At 43.9% G+C, this 22,678-nt stretch overlaps 1 protein-coding gene across 2 annotated transcripts in view; it reads left to right on the forward strand.

The window, feature by feature from the left end:
- LRBA (LPS responsive beige-like anchor protein) overlaps positions 1 to 22,678 on the forward strand; it is a 970,380-nt gene that overhangs the window by 936,467 nt on the left and 11,235 nt on the right. For both annotated transcript variants that reach the window (XM_089670467.1, XM_089670468.1), the window contains exons 53-54: positions 7,721 to 7,822; positions 7,928 to 8,124. In XM_089670467.1, the coding sequence (XP_089526593.1) occupies positions 7,721 to 7,822; positions 7,928 to 8,124 (299 nt within the window). The remainder of the gene's footprint in view (positions 1 to 7,720; positions 7,823 to 7,927; positions 8,125 to 22,678) is intronic.

Below are 22,678 nucleotides of genomic sequence, written 5' to 3' on the forward strand. Positions count from 1 at the left end.
GGCCGCACGTGTGAGCGAAGGTTTAGGGTGTCAGATATTGGACTGTGTTTTCTTCTTCTTCCCCAGGTAAGTGAGCTGAAGGTAATTAAAAATCTAGTTATATGTAGTTATTTCAACAACTTCCTATACCTTTTATCTAACTGCTATAAATATATAAATCCTAGTATAGATTGCCTAATAAAACAACATTTCTATGACTGCCATCATTTAAATTATTCACAGCATGGCAATGCATTAGTGTATCTAAAGTCAAAACTTTTTTTTTTTTTGGCTAGACTTAAAACCTCTATACAGTTTTCAATGTGGTATCCACTGGGGAAATTTGCTCTCTCGATCTATCCTAGTGACAACTGTCATCCGGATTCGGGTCTCGTGTACACGGTGTTTAAAAATGCTGGTTTTTTCGGTCTGTAAAATCGCCTCTGTTAGCATATGTGGCCATGCACACGTAGGCTTTTACAGGCAGTAATAAAAAAACACCAAAGGCATGTTCTGAGAGGCACTTTTGAGCAGAAAAAAACCTGTGTATGTGTGTAAAAGTGCCTAAACGCATGCATATGTACAGTAAATGTATTCTAATCGCCAAAATAAAATATAACTTTGTGGCCAGTAGAATGCATTTTTGCTCAAACGCCATCCGCGCATAAACACACATACACATTGTAACATTAGAGTACTTTTTTTCTGCCAAATTCTGGCAGAAATAAAATCAGCTGCTTTATTTCATAAGCCTGTGTGCATGAGGTCGCAAAGTCAGGAAACCGCAAACTTTTTCCCAGAAGAACAGGACGAGAGGGGAGATCATCCAATGGAAGATACTTGTCACAGTAACAACTGTCTAAGAAGGGGATTTTGATCAGTTTGAAATGATTTGACGAGCTTCCTGTTTTTTCTTCAAATCTAGAAGTGAAGGGATATCTGCCCAATGGGACACATATATAAAAAAAAAATGAACTAGGCTTCTACTACTATATTCTGTATAAGGTGTGTTCAATGAATCTTGGTAAAACAATTAAATGTTCATGCAAAAATGCTCATACATAGAAAACTAACTGACATAAATAATACGTTTTTATAAACCTGTATGACACTGGTAATATTTACATTTTAAAGTAACTAAATACCTTACCTAAACATCACTGATTTTAATTTTGCAAAAAGCTTCCCCACCCATGAATGTTTTTTTTTCCCACTCTTCTACACATCTGCTACTTTATTATGCTGCCCTTTTCCTCCATGTATAGCAATGCTTGGAAGTAAAAGTAGACATGAAGTATTTGTAAAAGAATGCATCCATTTTTCATTCTAGTTTGTGCATGTGATGCTTTCTGCTGATCCCTCTCACATGTATGAATGGACACAAGCTTAGTACAAATGTATGTGTTATGGTAATGATTTATTATGTAGGTTATTCTTTGCCTTGCTCACTTCACTCACAATGTGATATATTGTACACGTGAGCCTCAGTGAGGCTTTCAAGACTTCTATGACCTTTTTAGCAACAAATGACAACCAGGTAACAAAAGTAGCATTTTTTAAAAAAGTTGGTATCCTGAGTTGTTTTTGTGTGCAAAAGAGAGATGTCTTTTTCAATTAGAATGTTGCACATTTGTAGCATGGTCAAGATAAAGAACCTCTTGATCTTTTTAAACTACTCACATGCCGACAGTATAATTTCAAAAAATGGTCTCCCTCCCTCCTTCCTCTTCCAGGTTTTGCAACATGAAAAGAAAAAAACATGTGCAAAACATTATTTGAGTTCTTAGCTGTCTGTCTGTGGTGGCTGTTACCCCTCACTCTCATTATGGTGTTCTCCCCTCCCTTTTAGTCTCACAGGCCACTTACGTGTAGCTGCATACAACACACAAATCAAACATAAATATAGTCTGCTGTTTGGGGTGTTTGTAATTGTAAATTTCAGGTTATTAGCAGAGCTGTAAGAATATCTGCTAAATATGGCATGGCTGCTTCACTCCAATCCTTTTGGGTGACTTACTAAGAAGGATTTTAGGAAAGACACAATGCTTTTTCTTAGTGAAATACACCATACTTAAATTCTTGTCCATTAAATAAATCATTAACATTATTCCATACATTTGTTTACTTCACACATATTAATCACCTCTCTATAGATCACACAAAACCAGTTATTTCAGCTGGTTCCATGACATAAGATGTACAAAAGTGTGTGCATAAACTTTAGACAAATCTTGTCAAAAGAAAATCAGCCTTGTTTTTGGGTTGTGGTAGGATCCAGGCAAATATTAGACCCAGGAACCCTGTGGTCAAAGGCAAGGGTACCATCTACTTTATGACTGTGCTTAAGATCATGGGCCTGGTTCAAAAGCAGAACAACCTGTCCTAAGAGAGATGCTGACACTGCTGGCCCACATCTAAAAATGAAAGTTTCCTGCCATACTCTGGCTTCAATATTTTCAAATTCAATGATCTGTAACAAGCATGCAAATCAGGAAAAGTCGGAACTTCTTATGTACATACTTATTCCAGACAAGGAAATCATACTGAGGCAGGTGGTTCAACATGGCAGCCAAGCAACATATTTAAATGAGAAGTCAGAGATGGAAACTAAATGGAATATTTACTTTTAATGATATATACACTTGTGACGGAGGGTAGGCAGGACAGAACACACAGAGCAGATGGGAAACACACAAAGCTTTATTGAGACAAAATGACAGTCACTCAATGGGAAAATGGCAGGGAGGGTGATCTTGCTAGTAGAGGGACAGCAAGGAGGGGCTAAAACACTTGTAGTCCAGTATCGCGAGCAAAGAAAAAGTCTCTGTATCAGATTGTAATCCAACAGGGGGGTTAGGGGATCATCACAGGGACAGTTCAAGTAAAACAGGGGTAAGCATATGCCCACAGATCCGACAGGGTGTCCGGTCTCCCAGGGATAAGAAAGTAAGACACAGGTACCTGTTGGAGGTCTGAGACAGGCGAGGGGTCTCTCCCTTTGGCGCTGGGAGTCTCAGGCAGCAGGCAGGCAATCTCCCCCCTTCGCTGGGGCCTCAGGCAGGCTGGCTTGTCCAGTCTCTCCCCTTTGGACTGGGGACTCAGGCAGGTAATCGCCCCTCCGCTGTGGTCTCAGGCAGGTAATCTACCCCTGGGCTGGGGGTCTCCGGCAGGCTGGCAGGCAATCTCCCCCTAGGCTTGGGGGGCTCAGGCAGATGGCAGGTAATCTCCCCTCCGCTGGGGTCTCAGGCAGGTAGCAGGTAATCTCCCCCCTTTTGCTTGGGGTCTCAGGCAGGTGTGGGCGATCTCCCTCTATCCTTGGGGGTCTCAGGCAGAGTCTGGTCATGAGGGTCCCGCTGCAGCTGGGGCTCCCTCCTTGACTGCACAGCAGAATGAACGATTGGAGAGCCTGGCATCAGCCTCTTAAACTGATGCATGACGCTCTCCGGTCATCCTGGCAACTGGGGGCGGGGTGCCTCATCGCTCGGCAACAAGGCACACCCCCTGGACACGGGCCACGCTTCTTGTGAGTGCGACCTTTGTCCAGGGACATCTGCAAGCGCGGGAACTTCTCGTGCCCGCGCTGCGGATGACAGGGATCGTGCGGCATCAGCTTGTTACCGTGATCCCTCTCATCTCTGCAGGAGGCTCGCACCTCTCTGTAGAGAGGCGTGAACCTCGCTATTCCGTCTCCTCCGGTCTCACCAGATGGGGACAAGATAGTGGCAGAGGTGCGAGGGGCCGCGCCTCTCATCATCCGCTGCTCCGCTTCAAAGAGCCGCGGCAAGACGGGAGATGGCGGGGGGGGGGGAAGGTCATCCTGCCGGGGGGAAGCAGGGGAGCAGCTGTGACAACACTGATCAACAAAATTAAAGGAACACTTTTTAATCAGAGTATAGCATCAAATCAGTTAAACTCCTGGGATATTGATATTGTCAGTTAAGTAGCAGAGGGGGTTGTTAATCAGTTTCAGCTGCTCTGGTGTTAATAAAATTAACAGGTGGACTAGATGGGCAACAATGCGATGACCCCCAAAACAGGAATGGTTTTACAGGAGGAGGCCACTGACATTTTTTTTCCCTACTCATCTTTTCTAACTGTTTTTCACTGTTTTGCATTTGGCTAGGGACAGTGTCACTACTGGTAGCATGAGGCAATACCTGGACCCTACAGAGGTTGCACAGGCAGTCCAACTCTTCCAGGATGGCACATCAATACTTGCCATTGCCAGAAGGTTTGCTGTGTCTCCCAGCACAGTCTCAAGAGTGTTTAGGAGATTCTAGAAGACAGGCAGTTACTCTAGGAGAGCTGGACAGGGCTGTAGAAGGTCCTTAACCGATTAGCAGGACCGGTATCTGCTCCTTTGTGCAAGGAGGAACAAGATGAGCACTGCCAGAGCCCTACAAAACAACCTCCAGCAGGCCACTGGTGTGCACGTCTCTGGCCAAATAATCAGAAACAAACTTCATGAGGGTGGCTTGAGGGCCCGACGTCCTCTAGTGGGGCTCTGTGATCACTGCATGGCACCATAGAGCTTGATTGTCTTTTGTCATTGAACACCAGAATTTGCAGGCCCACCACTGGCGCTCTGTGCTTTTCACAGATGAGAGCAGATTCTCCCTGAGCACATGTGACAGACGTGAAAGGCTCTAGAGAAGCCATGGAGAACATTATGCCACCTGTAACATCGTTCAGCATGACCATTTTGGTGGTGGGTTAGTGATGGTCTAGGGAGGCACATCCATGGAGGGACACACGGACCTCTACAGGCTAGACAATGGCACCCTGACTGCCATTAGGTATCGGGATGAAATCCTTGGACCCATTGTCAGACACTACGCTGGTGCAGTGGGTCCTGGGTTCCTGGGTGCACACCAATGCCTGGCTTCATGTGGCGAGAGTATGCAGGCAGTTCCTTGCGGATGAAGGATTCGATACCATTGAATAGCCCCCATGCTCGCCTGACCTAAATCCAATAGAACACCTCTTGGATATCATGTTTTGGTCCATCTGACGCCATCAGGTTGCACCTCAGCTCAGTGATGCCCTGGTCCAGATCTGGGAGGAAATACCCCAGGGCACCATCCGTAGTCTCATTAGGAGCATCAGTTTGACCTCACTGAGCCTTAGAAAATCGAATGAAAGTTCCAGAGACAAACATTTTTCAACAAAATTGAGCATAGAGCTTCATGCAGCACCTTTTGAGTACACCCTGCTTAGCACAGTGGGCGTCAACTATTGTGCTTCTACTGCATTTATTAAAGGTAATCTGTCATTTGGCAGAATATCTGATTGTTGGGAACTGCCTTTGTCTTGCTATCAGTCCATATACAAGTTCCAAGGTGGGTCAGCTCTTTCTGTGATGCTGAACAAGTGATGCTAAACAGGTGCTTAACTTCCATGGAATGAGCATGCAGCTTGTCAGACAATGGCAGCTTCCTCTAGAAAGGTATTTAGATTGGTGATGCATTAACTTTAACTTGAAAACTACAGAAAGAGAGCAATGGCTTTGTCCTATACTTTGTATGCAACAGCCACAAAGAAAATATGATGCAATGTCTTAGCTTTTGGCTGTTGCATAATAAATACAGGATAATTTGTTTGCTCACTTTCTATGGTTTTTATGGTAATCAGTAGCTTGTTTTGAAAGCATACCCTATTTTATTTTAAATGGTGATGGTTGTATATGCTGTAGATTATTATTTAAAACCTATTTAACCACTTGCCTACAGGGCACTTATACCCCCTTCCTGCCCAGGCCAATTTCCAGCTTTCAGTGCTGTCACACTTTGAATGACAATTGCGCGGTCATGCAACACTGTACCCATATGAAATTTTTATCATTCTTTTGAGACAGAGCTTTCTTTTGGTGGTATTTAATCACCTCTGGGATTTTTTTTTCTTAAACCAAAAACCACTGAAAATTTTAAACAAAAACACGTTTTTTTTTTTAGTTTTTGTTATACAATTTTGTAAATAAGTGATTTTTCTCCTTCACTGATGTGCACTAATGAGGCTGCAGTGATGGGCACTGATGGGATGCACTGATGGACACTGATGAGGAGTCACTGGTAGGTTGCACTGATGGGCATTGACAGGCATCACTGATGGGTACTGAAAGGCAGCACTGATATATGGCACTGATAGGCAGCACTGGCTGGCACTGTTAGGCGGCACTGGCTGGCACTGTTAGGCGGCACTGACTAGCACTGATAGGCGGCACTGATGCGCACTGATAGGCGACACTGACTGGCACTGATTGGCAGCACTGATAGGTGGCACTGATTGGCAGCATTGATAGGTGGCACTGATGGGTGACATTGAAAGGCAGCTCAGATGGGCACTGGCATGTGGCACTGATGGGCACGGACTGCTGGCACTGATGGACACTGACAGGTGGCACTTCTGGGGCCACACTGATCATCAGGGCACACTGATCATCAGTGCCCTGATGATCAGTGCACATGTTCCCTCCGCAGAAAGCTGATTACTGGCTCTCCTCTCTTCGCGAGCTGTCAGCGTGACAGCTCAAGAGGAGAGAAATGCCGATAACCGACATTTCCGTGTTTACATGTGATCAGCTGTGATTGGACACAGCTGATCACATGACCGAGCCGACATCTTCGGCTCTTTCTGTGATCCGCTGTGTCTGAGGGACACAGCGCACCAGCGATCGCTGTGCTTCATGCTCCCTGAGCCGCACATGCGTGCTGAGAATGGAAGGACATCATATGACGTCCTATCAGAACGAGAGAACAACCTTGCGCCCGTCACTGTACTATATGGCGGGTGGAAGGTGGTTAAACAAAAATTCTATATATTACAGCGTACCAGTCCTTAGATGTTGTGCATGCATTTGTTTTCTTTATTAACGTTTTTTTCTCTTAACAAATATCTAGCTAATGATAAAACTCTGATCTGTTACAGTCTATTTATCAGTGACCTAATATAGTAGAAATGTTGCAAGCTACATAGTTTTTTTTTCAGGCTTTGCAGTAAATAGCTCCAAAGTGTATATTTGTACTTAGCTTTCACTTTTCACCTACAACCCTATATATTGCTATGAAACATTTACATGTTCCAATTATTGGGGCTTGCTTAGATTCATGCAAACAGTGTCAAGTGTAGTCTGAAGTGAACCTGTGTATTTTCAAGGCAAGTCAAACAACAGCTTTAATTAAATTTACACTGGGTCTTCTCACAACTCTTGTGAGTGAATGGGACACTAGGGGTGCATTGAAAAGATAAGTAGAAGCAGCTATTTGTGGGGAACACATTTAGGTTTGCTTTGGTTGAGGCTTACACATTTACGAAGGACTTTTCCCTCCCAACATGACAACTCTGGTGCCTGACAGTTGCCATTCAGATACCTTGTGTTACATTGTGGGAGAAAGGAAAAAGAGTCCTATACCTCCTTCGACTCATAGGTACCTGCTAGTCCTCTTTAGTCCAAGAAGCTGAACAAGGGATTCCAATAAAAGTAAGTATTTGCCAGTATGAGGGTGGGTATTTAAGTCCCACATAAGTTTACTTCAAAGTGGCAAGGGGACGAAGAAAACAGACTATTTCTGCTGAAACTAACCTTTAAAAGTGTCAATCTTATTCAACTGAATTTTTGAAATGTTTCAAGAAAGCCGCCAATGAGAACACTCATTAGTTAAAAGAACACTTATTGTAATATGTTTGGTTTCAGGCTGACAGCATTGCAGTTCTGTCTACATTTCTCTGCCTCTATATTTTACAGATGAATTTGCTACTCCTCGAGCAATCCTGACTGGCCATGACTGTGAAATCACCTGTGCTACAGTTTGTGCAGAGCTTGGCTTAGTGATAAGTGGCTCCAAAGGTAATTTTTTCTTTTTATGAACGCTGAAAGTATGTTTAAGGTAGAATTAAGTACATTTTATGTGATACCATTGTACTGATTCTTCTTTCATCCTATATGTTTCAGAAGGCCCATGTCTGATACATTCTATGAATGGAGATCTGCTGAGAACACTAGAGGCTCCAGAAAACTGTGTCCGACCAAAAGTTATCCAAGCCTCAAGAGAAGGGCATTGTATTATATACTATGAACGAGGCCTTTTCTGTGTATTCAGTGTAAATGGAAAACTTCAGGCCACAATTGAGATGGACGACAATATACGGGTATGAATGCTCCTACATTTATCATTTGTTATCATTATCTTTTCATGTGCTTTGTCATGAAGACCATGCTACTTCTGAATTGTTAGAAACGTTAACTCAGACACTGAACAATAAAGTCCTACTTTAAAAGAGAAGTATTGCAAATGTTTTTTAGGCCATACTTATCTTGTGGGTCACAGGAGTACTCTTAATTTTGTTATCCTGTGACCCAGGGTCATAGCAGGGTAATGCCTGTGATCCTGTGATAGCAGGGTAATGCCTGCTATCAGCTAATGAGGCAGACCAGCTCCAGGCTCTGGGAGGATCTCGACAATATTGTCAGGATCCACCTGGCTGCTTGATTGACAGGTGGCTTCACTTCCCAGTGCACAGCTGAGAGCTGGAGCCAGCTGTACCCACCATCTCTTCAACGCTGCACTCCAGTGAGTAGTGGGGGAGCAGTGCAGAGAGTAGAGACTAACAGTCACTGCTCTCTACATCGAGCAGACCAAGATCTGAGCAATCTGTGGTCATGTGGTCATTTGATTATTCAGTTCTTGATCTTTAAGCCAGCGTGAGATAGCTTCAGCATAGAGGTAAGTGAACCACTCAAAAATCTCTTCCTGTTGGTCTAAGCAGCAGTAGCCTACATATCATCTCATATTTCAAGAGTTGTTATTTACTGTCTGTTTTGGCTCTGTAGTCTGCTCACATTTTCTAAGGACTGCACTCCAATGCACTCAAAGAGCCTAGTTACTATGTTAGGGTGATGCCATACAATATAATGGCAGCTTCCTGAGTCCTGCTCCAAAGGGAATGTCCTTATCCTTTTGAAGTACAGTTGCAAGAAAAAGTATGTGAACCACTTGGGATTACGTGGAGTTTTGCATGAATTGGGCATAAAATGTGCTCTGAATGTCATCTAAGTCACAACAATAGAAGAACACAGTCTGCTGAACATAATACTACACAAACATTAGATGTTGCCATGGTTTAATTGCACATAACATGTAAACATTCACAGTGCAGGGAGGAAAAAGTTTAGGAGCAGAAAAAAATTGTTTTTGTAGAGTTTTTGGGAACTTTTTTTCTGGCAGAAAAAAATGCTCCTAAACACTACTGAAATGCTCCTAACAGCTATTTTCTAGCTTTTTTTTTTTTCTACATGTACTGTAAAAACAGTAATAAACTGTTAACGTTCCTAAGCACTACTAAAAAAAACTTATTACCAGCTTTTTTTTTTCCAGCGTTTTTTTATCTTTAAAAAACTGCTAATGTGCATGGATCCTAATACTGTATAAATTCAAGGGCCTTGCTTGTTAGACCTGACAATCTAAGACAGTGGTTCTCAACCTTTCTAACGCCGCGACCCCTTAATACAGTTCCTCATGTTGTGGTGACCCCCAACCATAAAATTATTTTCGTTGCTACTTCAGAACTGTAATTTTGCAGTGGGAGGAATAGTGCCCCATCATTGGTATCAGTGGGAGGACTAGCGCCCCATCATTGGTATCAGTGGGAGGAATAGTGTCCCATCGTTGGTATCAGTGGGAGGAATATGCCCCATCATTGGTATCAGTGGGAGGAATAGTGTCCCATCGTTGGTATCAGTGGGAGGAATAGTGCCCCATCACTGATGTCAGTGGGAGGAATAGTGTCCCATCGTTGGTATCAGTGGGAGGAATAGTGTCCCGCCATTGGTGTCAGTGGGAGGAATAGTGCCCCATCATTGGTATCAGTGGGAGGAATAGTGCCCCATCATTGGTATCAGTGGGAGGACTAGCGCCCCATCACTGATGTCAGTGGGAGGAATAGTGTCCCATCGTTGGTATCAGTGGGAGGAATAGTGCCCCATCGTTGGTGTCAGTGGGAGGAATAGTGCCCCATCATTGGTATCAGTGGGAGGAATAGTGCCCCATCATTGGTGTCAGTGGCAGGAATAGTGCCCCATCATTGGTGTCAGTGGGGGGAATAGTGTCCCATCATTGGTATCAGTGGGAGGAATAGTGTCCCATCATTGGTGTCAGTGGGAGGAATAGTGCCCCATCATTGGTGTCAGTGGGAGGAATAGTGCCCCATCATTGGTGTCAGTGGGAGGAATAGTGCCCCATCATTGGTATCAGTGGGAGGAATAGTGCCCCATCATTGGTGTCAGTGGGAGGAATAGTGCCCCATCATTGGTATCAGTGGGAGGAATAGTGCCCCATCGTTGGTATCAGTGGGAGGAATAGTGCCCCATCATTGGTGTCAGTGGGAGGAATAGTGCCTATCATTGGTGTCAGTGGGGGGAGGAATAGTGCCCCATCGTTGGTGTCAGTGGGGGAAGGAATAGTGCCTATCATTGGTGTCAGTGGGGGGAGGAATAGTGCCCCATCGTTGGTGTCAGTGGGGGGAGGAATAGTGCCCCATCGTTGGTGTCAGTGGGGGGAGGAATAGTGCCCCATCGTTGGTGTCAGTGGGGGGAGGAATAGTGCCCCATCGTTGGTGTCAGTGGGGGGAGGAATAGTGCCCCATCGTTGGTGTCAGTGGGGGGAGGAATAGTGCCCCATCGTTGGTGTCAGTGGGGGGAGGAATAGTGCCCCATCGTTGGTGTCAGTGGGGGGAGGAATAGTGCCCCATCGTTGGTGTCAGTGGGGGGAGGAATAGTGCCCCATCGTTGGTGTCAGTGGGGGGAGGAATAGTGCCTATCATTGGTGTCAGTGGGGGGAGGAATAGTGCCTATCATTGGTGCCAGTGGGAGGAATAGTGCCCCATCGTTGGTGTCAGTGGGAGGAATAGTGCCGCATCGTTGGTGTCAGTGGGGGGAGGAATAGTGCCTATCATTGGTGTCAGTGGGGGGAGGAATAGTGCCCCATCGTTGGTGTCAGTGGGGGGAGGAATAGTGCCCCATCGTTGGTGTCAGTGGGAGGAATAGTGCCCCATCGTTGGTGTCAGTGGGGGGAGGAATAGTGCCCCATCGTTGGTGTCAGTGGGGGGAGGAATGGTGCCCCATCGTTGGTGTCAGTGGGGGGAGGAATAGTGCCCCATCATTGGTGTCAGTGGGAGGAATAGTGCCCCATCGTTGGTGTCAGTGGGAGGAATAGTGCCCCATCGTTGGTGTCAGTGGGAGGAATAGTGCCCCATCGTTGGTGTCAGTGGGGGGAGGAATAGTGCCCCATCGTTGGTGTCAGTGGGGGGAGGAATAGTGCCCCATCGTTGGTATTAGTGACACAAATGATGGGGCACTATTCCTCCCACTGACACCAATGATACTTACCTTGCTGACCCCTGCTCCAGCCTGGGCTCGCTCTCTCCCTCTCCCATCTACAGCCTGCAGAAGCAAAATTTGCACTTACCTGTCAGCTGTCTTCCTTCTCTGGCCTCTCTCCTCTTCACTCGGTCCTGCAGCTCCCTCGATCTTCTTCGATCTGCGCGCTCTGCCGCTCAGCTCCTCCTCTCCAAGCTCCACCTCCTCGCCGGTGATTGGCCGCCTGTGTGCCTCTCCTGAGCTACAGTTCCGGTGGCCAGCGGTGAGGAGGCGGAGCTGTTGAGTGATCCCGGAGGTGTGGCCAGGTTACAGGGGCAGCATATCATCCCGCCCACAGATCGCGAGACAGAGCAGCGGTGTCTCGGTTCCTAAGACCATCGGAAATATGTGTTTTCCGATGGTCTTAGGCGACCCCTGGGAAATGGTCGTTCGACCCCCAAAGGGGTCGCGACCCCCAGGTTGAGAACCGCTGATCTAAGAGTATATTGTCTCGAGAAATTTTTACAGGTTACACTGATCAGACTTCCCTTTCTAAACTGTTTCCAGAAAAATTTGGATGATCACTGTCATTATGACCATCATCCCTGAAGAATGTAACATTGTTTCCTTTCGGTTTTTTTCCTCCTTTTGTTATGATAACATTCATAATCTGTCATTTTCAGTTGTTATTATGTTGTCAGCTAAGCTAATAAATTTGTAAAATATCTTGAAATCCCTTGCTAGTTTAAACAGTATCTGTAGTGTTTCAGACTATACTGGGAGTTGAAGTTTGTTGCCTCAGGCAGGGGAAGTTCGCAGTCCAGGCAAACACATGTGTACTGCAGCCACATGTTTTTTTTCCCCTTTTTTTCAAAGCAGTCCCTGTTGGGTTATAGAGTTAAACAATCCACAACCCCTTTTCCCTATCTGCTTCTGCACTTTATCATGCTGGCAGGCAAGTGGCATCTGTGTGATTAAAGTCCCGCTCCCCCCACAATGTGCCGTACCTGCCCATGACTGGCAGACTGATGTTTTCACTGCTTGCTTCTCAAGTAATAGGAAGGGGGGAGGGTGCTAGAGGTGAAGCCAAGGAAACCTAAGGTCAAGCCCGACTGCCATTGACGGAATGAAGGGAGTTAAACAGGTTGTGTTTCATGTGTCATGGTAAGCCTAAGCCCACAGGATGTCGACAAAAGTAACAATTTACAATCATCAGACACGGGACAGAATTCTAATTTACTTTCTTGTAGCCTGCACATGAAAACTACCAAGAGACCTCCAGACTGCCTGGGGATACTCAGAGCCTAATCAACGTTATACACCTGTTTTTGTTTTAAATGCTGTGTTGCCCACCAGAGCCCCAGCCAAAAGCATGTCAAAGCACATCTACCATGCAATGTTTAGATGTCAAAATTAATAACTTGGATGGAAAGGAAATCCAGTCCTAAAACCGAGCTGTTACCTGAGGCAAAGACACTAGCTCTGGCAACCCAAGGGAACCAATTATTTGCTTTTGTCTGGAGATTGGAAAGGGCACAGTAGCTGCTTATGTGCCATAATCTACTGGATAGAAGTGTTTTCTTTGTTTCTGTTTAAATCAATGACAAGAGCAACATAGGTGTTCTAGATCATAAGTGCAGCTATATTTGTTTAGTATTCCACCATTGCCTGTCACAGCTATTGATTTTACTTCCTCTAATTAATTTTCTTTTACTCTTTTATATTAAGGCATGGATTGGGGGAAAATGTCAGAAATTAGTTTTAGTTTAAGACATGACCTGGTAGCACTGGATAACTTGGAGTTTTTATATTTTTCCTGTGGTTTCCTATCCCACGCTCAAACATACTGCAAAGGTAATGCAATATTGGCCCGTGTGTGTGTGTGTGTGTGTGTGTGTGTGTGTGTGTGTGTGTGTGTATCACTAGGCTATAAGCTCTTTTGAGAGCTGGGAATGATACAAATCATTCTTTGTGCCTTGGAAACCTCTGCACATTTTGCAGCACTGAGATACCTCATCAAGTTATTTGGCATGCCTTGAAACACCTAATTTACGAAAGTCTCTGTGAGGAGGATTACCCTAGATGTTCTATATTGCTTATAGCAATCAACAATTTTCTTCCTTTTCAACTACAATATGGCAGAGTTTTTATGAGTAACACGGCCTGTTAGTTATTCACTTATGCATAGTCTCATTTGTGTGCAATACAGTGCTATTAATAGGGACCGTAGGATCGCTATTTCTTGATATACTCTTGCACTTGTTTTAACTACTTTACTACCGAAAGATGGCTACAGTGCGGTTGTCCAGTTCCAGGAGAGCGTCATATGACGTCCTCTCAGCACAGGCTCCCCCAGCGGTGCGCACCCGGCACTGTTTGTAAGCTACCACAGCATGAGAAAAGTACTGCCGGCTACCGGCAACTGTCAAAGCAGACATCTGCACTGATAATCAGGGCCCATCATTGCCGCATATCCGTATAGAATCATCCGTGCCTCATCAATGCCCACCAATGCCGCCTCATCAGTGCTACCTATCAGTGCAGCCTCACCAACACAAATCATTGAAGGAGAAAAATTACCTGTTTGCTAAATTTTTTTTATAGAAACAAAGAAACATTTTTTTTTCAATATTTTTGTTGTTTTGTCATTTGTTTAGCAAAAACTAAAACACCCAGTGGTGACTGAATACCACCAAAAGAAAGCTCTATTTGTGTGAAAAAAATTATAAAAATTTCATATGGATACCATGTTTCATGACCGCGCAATTGCCATTCAAAACGTGATGGCACTGAAATCTGAAAATTGGCCTGGGCAGGAAGGGGGTGAAAGTGCCCAGTAGGCAAGTGGTTAATGAGAAAAACATTGTAATTTCTGACTTATTTGTGAAACTGCAAGCGTTGGGTGTGTCATCCTGCTTTGGTAACCTTTGCCTGTATGTGAATATAAAGGCTAGAGACATACAGGAAGCAAAACCCACCTACTTAGTACTTACATCAGTTTCTCCTGTCCCTTTTTAATGGGTATTCTTGTGATTCTGGAACATGTCTGCTTGAGATGCTGATACAATTCAACCATGAATACAAGAAGCACGTATAGTTGTCTTCTGGCTGCTTCTGTTACAGAGACACAACCACAGGATATCAGGCAGTGCCTGGGTTACTACAACTCCCTTCCCAGACAGGCTAATACTCTCTAATTCTGCTCTATTTAGTGTGTACCTCACAGTGGATCCTCTCAATTAGCAATGGTGGGAACAGGCACAAAGGAGCTGAGAAAAAAGGGCCTAACGGCACTCATGCTACAAACAGCACTGAAAAAAAACAGAAGAGTTGAGAGCTTTCCCCTGCACTGGAGCGAGGTCCTCTGACAGCACACTTCTTCTAGCTCTCTCTCAGGCATGCGGCAGATAACCTGTTTGACTAAGGCAAATTTTCACTGCAACGATCTCTGATTTCTTTGGGAAACTATCTGCCCTTATAGAACCTTTGGCCTGTTATGCCCCTCCAACACCTGAATCCTATTCAAGAGTATGACCCTGAACCTCCTAACCTCTTTGGAAATGATATGGAAGAAGGTTAGGTGCACCCAAAAGAGGATCCTACAGAGGAATTTCCACCTCCTGCATTTTATGAGGAACAGGCTAAAGCTTTTTGCCATATGCTTTTTAATGTGAGCTTGCTTAGTGATGTGGTGTGTACTAGCCTTTCCCTAACAGAACTGGAATCTGTTCAGCCTAAACAAGCTTCTATGGGAAGAAAATGGATGGCATAGTCTAGAAAGACATTTCCCTTGTACAAGGAAATTAACTATGCTTTGCATGAGTATCAGCCAAATCCTGAAAAGGAATATTTTCTCCAAAAATTCTTTGCTAAGTTATATCCTATGGAAAAGCAATTTATTAAAAAATGTCTGTCCCAGTAGTGGATCTTTTTCTGGTTTTGTTATCAAGACAATTCTGTTCCTAACAGCCTCTTACTGATTCCGTTCAGGATGATTCTGGTAATAGACATTTTGAAACCCTATTGAAGGCAACGTTTGACAAGAGGAAATAGTACCAATGGCTGATTGCAAGGCAGGACCAGAGAGAGCAGAGTGTTGCTAACTGGACTAGGCAAATTAATAGAGAATACAGTTCCTTCTTTGAGGACCATGATCTGTTGGAACAATAAAAGTCCATGCCCTTGGAGCTGCTGTTTTGTCAACTCTTCTGAGAAGGCTATCCACAAGGTTTAGGACTGTGTCTATGGGAATGTTTGACCATTCTTTCACAAGCGCATTTGTGAGGTCAAGCACAGATGTCGAACAGATGCCTGGTTTACGGTCTCCCCTCTAATTCATCCCAAAAGTGTTCTATCAGGTTGTGGTCAGGACTCTGTGCAGGCCAGTCAAGTTCCTCCACTCCAAACTCGCTCATCCATGTCTTAATGGATCTTGCTTTGTGCACTGGTGTGCAGTAATGTTGGAATAGGAAGGAGCCATCCCCAAACTGTTCTCACAAAGTTGGGAGCATGAAATTGTCCAAAATGTCTTGGTATGCTGGCACCTTTAAGAGTTCCCTTCAGTGGAACCAACAGGTCAAGCCCAACCCCTGAAAAACAACCCCACACCATAATCCCCCCTCCACCAAACTTTACACTTGGCACAATGCAGTTAGGCAAGTACAGTTCTCCTGGCAGCCGCCAAACTCAGACATGTCCATCGGATTTCCAGACAGAGAAGCATGATTCGTCACTCCAGAGAACACGTCTCCACTGCTCTAGAATCCACTGGCAGTGTGTTTTACATCACTGCATCCAACGCTTTGCATTGCACTTGGTAATGTGAGGGTTGGATGCAGCTGCTCGGCCATGAAAACCCATTCCATGAAGCTCTCTATGCGCTGTTGTGTCAATCTGAAGGCCGCACAAAGTTTGGAGGTCTTTAGCTATTGACTCTGCAGACAGTTGGCAACTTCTGCGCACTATGCGTTGACCCTGCTCAGTCATTTTATGTGGCCTACCATTTCGTGGCTGAGCTGCTGTTGTTGCCAGTTGCTTCTGCTTTGTTATAATACCTCTGAGAGTTGACTGTGGAATATTTAGTAGCAAGGAAATTTCACAGATGGACTTATTGCACAGGTGGCAACCTATCACAGTACCACACCTGAATTCACTGAGCTCCTGAGAGCGACCCATTCTTTCACAAATGTTTGTAGAAGCAGTCTGCATGCCTAGGTACTTGATTTTATACACCTGTGGCCATGGAGGTGATTGGAACACCTGAATCCAATGATTTGGATTAGTGTCCCAATAGCTTTTGGCAATATAGTGTATATTTCATATATATTTTCAATATATGTTTACAGTTGCAACAGTTATAATTTTATGTTTTAAATGAGGGAGATTTTTACATGCAGTATTGTGGATTGGACCCAAAGTAGACAGTTATATGGCAGGTCACCACTATGCCCTGAATATTAATGGCCAAAAGACAGAAAAAGCTTAAAAAGAATAGTCTAGGGCAGGGGTCCTCAAACTTTTTAAACAGGGGGCCAGTTCACTGTCCCTCAGACCGTTGGAGGGCCGGACTATAGTTTAAAAAAAAAAAAAAACTATGAACAAATGCGGACACAGTACAGGAGATGACTAGAGACTGCGGACATACAACGGCGGCGGGAATACTGGGCCGGCTGCTCCATAAGACGCACAGACATTTCCCCCCAAGTGTGTCTTATGGAGTGAAATAGTGCCCCATCATTGGTGTCAGTGGGAGGAATAGTGCCCCATCATTGGTGTCAGTGGGAGGAATAGTGCCCCATCATTGGTGTCAGTGGGAGGAATAGTGCCCCATCATTGGTGTCAGTGGGAAGAATCGTGCCCCATCATTGGGGTCAGTGGGAAGAAACGTGCCCCATCATTGGTGTCAGTGGGAATAAATGTGCCCCATCATTGGTGTCCGTGGGAGGAATAGTGCCCCATCATTGGTGTCAGTGACACCAATGATGGGGCACTATTTCTCCCACTGACACCAATGACACTTAACTTGCTGACCCCTGTTCCAGCATTGTGCTGCAGCAGCCAGCATACCTGGTTGCAGCAGCACCATCAACATGGCACACTTACCTGTCAGCTGTCCTTCACTCCGGCCTCTCCCTCACTCGATGTTTGCGGGGCCGCTCAGCTCCGCCTCCTCACAGGTGATTGGCCGCCTGTGTGCCTTTCCTGAGCTACAGTTCTGGCGCCCAATCACCGGTGAGGAGGCGGAGCCGAGCGGCAGGAGTGAGGGAGTGGCCGGAGTGAATGAAGGAGCAGCGCTTCCTGGACTGGATCGTCGTGGGACTGGGACCGGAGCCAGGTAAGGTACAGCAGCCCCCTGCCCACCCCTGTACTTAGTGTCCCTTCCTCGCGGAAAATACGCCCCTGCCGGCGGGCCAGATAAATGGCCTCGGCGGGCCGCATGTGGCCTGCAGGCCGTAGTTTGAGGACCCCTGGTCTAGGGTATATGTTCTGTTTATTCCAATAATAATTCACAGAGTTGGCCATCAGATTGACAACTAAGAAGACGATTATATGGTGGCATTGGCTACTATTATAAGTTTACCTCAGTATTGTCTATGTGAAAAAAATTTTTTTTAAAGAGAACCTGTTAGGATAAGAATTATGAAACTGGCATTGCTGAATTATTTGTGAAGCTGCAAGCATCGGGTTGATCATCTTTATTTTCCTCTACTTGAGCCACTGACCTAAAACAAGCAGGCAGGCCAGCTTTCATGACACTTCTCTGGTCTAAGGTACAGTCAGGTTCATAAATATTGGGACATTGACACAATTCTAACATTTTTGGCTCTATACACCACCAAAATGGATTTGAAATGAAACGAACAAGATATGCTTTAACTGCAGACTGTTTGCATATGTGCCTCCCACTTGTTAAGGGACCAAAAGTAATGGGACAATTGGCTTCTCAGCTGTTCCATGCCAGGTGTGTGTTATTCCCTCATTATCCCAATTACAATGAGCAGATAAAAGGTCCAGAGTTCATTTCAAGTGTGCTATTTGCATTTGGAATCTGTTGCTGTCAACTCTCAAGATGAGATCCAAAGAGCTGTCACTATCAGTGAAGCAAGCCATCATTAGGCTGAAAAAACAAAACAAACCCATCAGAGAGATGGCAAAAACATTAGGCGTGGCCAAAACAACTGATTGGAACATTCTTAAAAAGAAGGAACGCACCGGTGAGCTCAGCAACACCAAAAGACCCGGAAAACCACGGAAAACAACTGTGGTGGATGACTGAAGAATTCTTTCCCTGGTGAAGAAAACCTCCTTCACAACAGTTGACCAGATCAAGAACACTCTCCAGGAGGTAGGTGTATGTGTGTCAAAGTCAACAATCAAGAGAGGACTTCACCAGAGTGAATACAGAGGGTACACCACAAGATGTAAACCATTGGTGAGCCTCAAAAACAGGAAGGCCAGATTAGAGTTTGCCACATCTACAAAAGCCTTCACAGTTCTGGAACAACATCCTATGGACAGATGAGACCAAGATCAACTTGTACCAGAGTGATGGGAAGAGAAGAGTATGGAGAAGGAAAGGAACTGCTCATGATCCTAAGCATACCACCTCATCAGTGAAGCATGGTGGTGGTAGTGTCATGGCGTGGGCATGTATGGCTGCCAATGGAACTGGTTCTCTTGTATTTATTGATGATGGGACTGCTGACAAAAGCAGCAGGATGAATTCTGAAGTGTTTCGGGCAATATTATCTGCTCATATTCAGCGAATGCTTCACAACTCATTGGACGCCGCTTCACAGTGCAGATGGTCAATGACCCAAAGCATACTGCAAAAGCAACCAAAGAGTTTTTTAAGGGAAAGAAGTGGAATGTTATGCAATGGTCAAGTCAATCACCTGACCTGAATCCGATTGAGCATGCATTTCACTTGCTGAAGACAAAACTGAAGGGAAAATGGCCCAAGAACAAGCAGGAACTGAAGACAGTTGCAGTAGAGGCCTGGCAGAGCATCACCAGGGATGAAACCCAGCGTCTGGTGATGTCTAGACTTCAGGCTGTAATTGACTGCAAAGGATTTGCAACCAAGTATTAAAAAGTGAAAGTTTGATTTATGATTATTATTCTGTCCCATTACTTTTGGTCCCTTAACAAGTGGGAGGCACATATGCAAACTGTTGTAATTCCTACACCGTTCACCTGATTTGGATGTAAATACCCTCAAATTAAAGCTGACAGTCTGCAATTAAAGCACATCTTGTTCGTTTCATTTTAAATCCATTGTGGTGGTGTATAGAGCTAAAAAATGTTAGAATTGTGTCGATGTCACAATATTTATGGACCTGACTGTATGTATATGTATATATGTGTGTGTATATATATATATATATATATATATATATATATATATATATATGGCATGTACTGGACCAAGAGACAAAACAAGCGTTAAAGTGTAACTCCCCATATGTTTAGGGGGGAAAAAAAAACATTCTCCTTTGGCTGATCCATGTACATTTCAAGGATTTTAACAAACTTTGTTGCAGATTCCTGCCTTTTGTTATTATGAATGAATAGCGTTTGTCCATGTACAAAGTGAATGAGAATTGGAGTGATTTTATAATTATCAATCAGCTGCTATACTTGCAGTTCACCTGATTTGGATGTAAATACCCACAAATTAAAGCTGACAGTCTGCAGTTAAAGCACATCTTGTTCGCTTCATTTCAAATCCATTGTGGTGGTGTATAGAGCCAAAAATATTAGAATTGTGTCGATGTCCCAATACTTATGGACCTGACTCTGTGTATGTGTGTGTGTGTATATATATATATATATATATATATATATATATATATCATGTACTGGACCAAGAGACAAATCAAGCGTTAAAGTGTAACTCCCCATATGTTTAGGGGGAAAAAAAAAACATTCTCCTTTGGCTGATCCATGTACATTTCAAGGATTTTAACAAACTTTGTTGCAGATTCCTACCTTTTGTTATTATGAATGAATAGCGTTTGTCCATGTACAAAGTGAATGAGAATTGGAGTGATTTTATAATTATCAATCAGCTGCTATACTTGCAGTTCACCTGATTTGGATGTAAATACTCACAAATTAAAGCTGACAGTCTGCAGTTAAAGCACATCTTGTTCGTTTCATTTCAAATCTATTGTGGTGATGTATAGAGCCAAAAATGTTAGAATTGTGTCGATGTCCCAATATTTATGGACCTGACTGTATCTTGCAGGGTGCCTGAGAGAGAAAAAAAATTGATTCCCCCATCCTTGCAATGCAGCTTGGAAGGAAGAGTTTCCACTGTCGGCGATTGCATTCAATTAGCCATAGCACCCATGGCTGCTTGAATACCCAAACCATGACTACATCTTTTAAGATGCAGTCATTAATTAGTTGAAAATTTTCCACCCAACTTTACAGCATACAGCAGAAATTAGATTACATTTCTGCCATCTATGGCAAGCTTTAGACAGAGTCTTTTTGCTATCATAGAAGTGAAAAGGTCCTAGGAACCCATAGACATGAGATGGCTGCCACCCTGTAAGGCCAGTTTTGGCCACATCAGGCTACATTCACAATATCTGTAGCTACTACATGTGTGAGCAGACATCTACAGCTGATCAATCACAGTTCTAATTGGATTTAGTCAGTCATCAAATACTTTTGTTCCACCAGCTTTAGGCTTGAACTGGTAGTGTGTCCTTAGTGCATATATACATACACAGTTTAGGGAAAACAAGTTTGAGGAAAACAATATTTGCAGTTGTATACTGCATATACAATCTGTCCATCATACTGTGCACATCTTTTGCTTCAGGCTATAGTTCCTGATTAATTATTATTATACAGGATTTATATAGCGCCAACAGTTTGCTCAGCGCTTTACATTATAACAGGAGACAATACAGCAACAATACAGTTCAATACACGAGGGATAGGAGGGCCCTGCTCTTTGGAGCTTACAATCTAGAAGGGAGGGGCTAGTGGTACAAAAGGTAGTAACTGTGGAGGATGGACTGGTAGGAGGAGTAGAAGATTCCATTATTAGCTGAAGGCAGGATAGGCTTCCCTGAAGAGATAGGTTTTCAGAGATCGCCTAAAAGTGAGCAGAGTAGGCGATAGTCTGATAAATTGGGGTAGAGAGTTCCAGAGGATGGGTGAAGCTCTGGAGAAGTCCGGGAGATGAGCATGGGAGGAGGAGACAAGGGAGCTAGAGAGCAGGAGGTCGTGCGAGGAGCAGAGAGTACGGTTTGGATGATATTTGGAGACAAGATCGGTGATGTAACTTGGGGCCAAGTTATAAATGGCTTTATATGTTATTAATGTTTTGAATTTTATTCGTTGCGTAACGGGAAACCAGTGGGAGGGATTGGCAGAGAGGGGTGGCTGATACAGAACAGTTAGGTGGGGATAGGTCTGGCAGCAGCATTCATGATTGATTGAAGAGGGGATAGCCTTGTGATGAGGTAGGCTACTTCAAGGTAATCACTTGCAGATATTTCTAAAGCTGATTTGTATCGATTTTAAAAATGTCCTTAATAATGCATATTCAATACCCCCTTTTATTCTTTATAGTGCTAGGGAGTGAGAATCTGTTTTCTTTGTAGGCATATAATTCAGTTATTTCACCCATTATCTCCTCTCTTCTTTTTGTAGTTCTTAGTAGGCATCATTTTCTATGATCCTTGCCATATAGCTTATCTTTCTTGTGTTAGATTTGGCTCACTCTCCCTCTGAGGATGTCTGTGAATATATTTTCTTTCTTCAGTTTTCTCTTATCTTCACCCTTTTACTCCCCCTGTCACTTGATGTTATGCAGTCTTCTTGGAGATTTACTGACTCACCAGCTTTGCATATAAGATTTTTTTCTCCCAGAAAGGTCAATTTCCTTGTATACGTACGCCACTTGCAAATGCGCTGATGTGGGAAAAAATCTAAATTTATTTTTTTATTTTACCGTAGACAAAAACTGAGGTTAAAGTGCCTCAAATAAAGAAACTATAGATGCATTCAGACATATCACTATACTTCAGTTAGCCCATGTGGTATAAAGATTTTCTTTGTCTATCTTCTTCTAAAGGTTGTATAAAGGAAAGTATAGAGCACCTATAGTTATATCCCAAAGTAGTTTATGTGATTTTGACATTTAAATGCTTTTTTGGCTTACTTTTTACGTGTAGAGATTTGTAGGTTAACTACTAGAGGCAGATTAGAATTAGCTACATCAATGTCTTTTGCCAAACTGCTCAGTAGCTGAATTCCAGATAAAGCCTTCCAATGAGGACACGTTGCAGTGACATCTTTCTAACAGAGAAATTCACCTCATTTCAA

This window comes from Staurois parvus, unplaced genomic scaffold (genome assembly GCF_062004578.1).
Source record: "Staurois parvus isolate SC_StPar_1 unplaced genomic scaffold, SC_StPar_1.0 ptg000090l, whole genome shotgun sequence".
Taxonomy (NCBI): Eukaryota; Metazoa; Chordata; class Amphibia; order Anura; family Ranidae; genus Staurois; species Staurois parvus.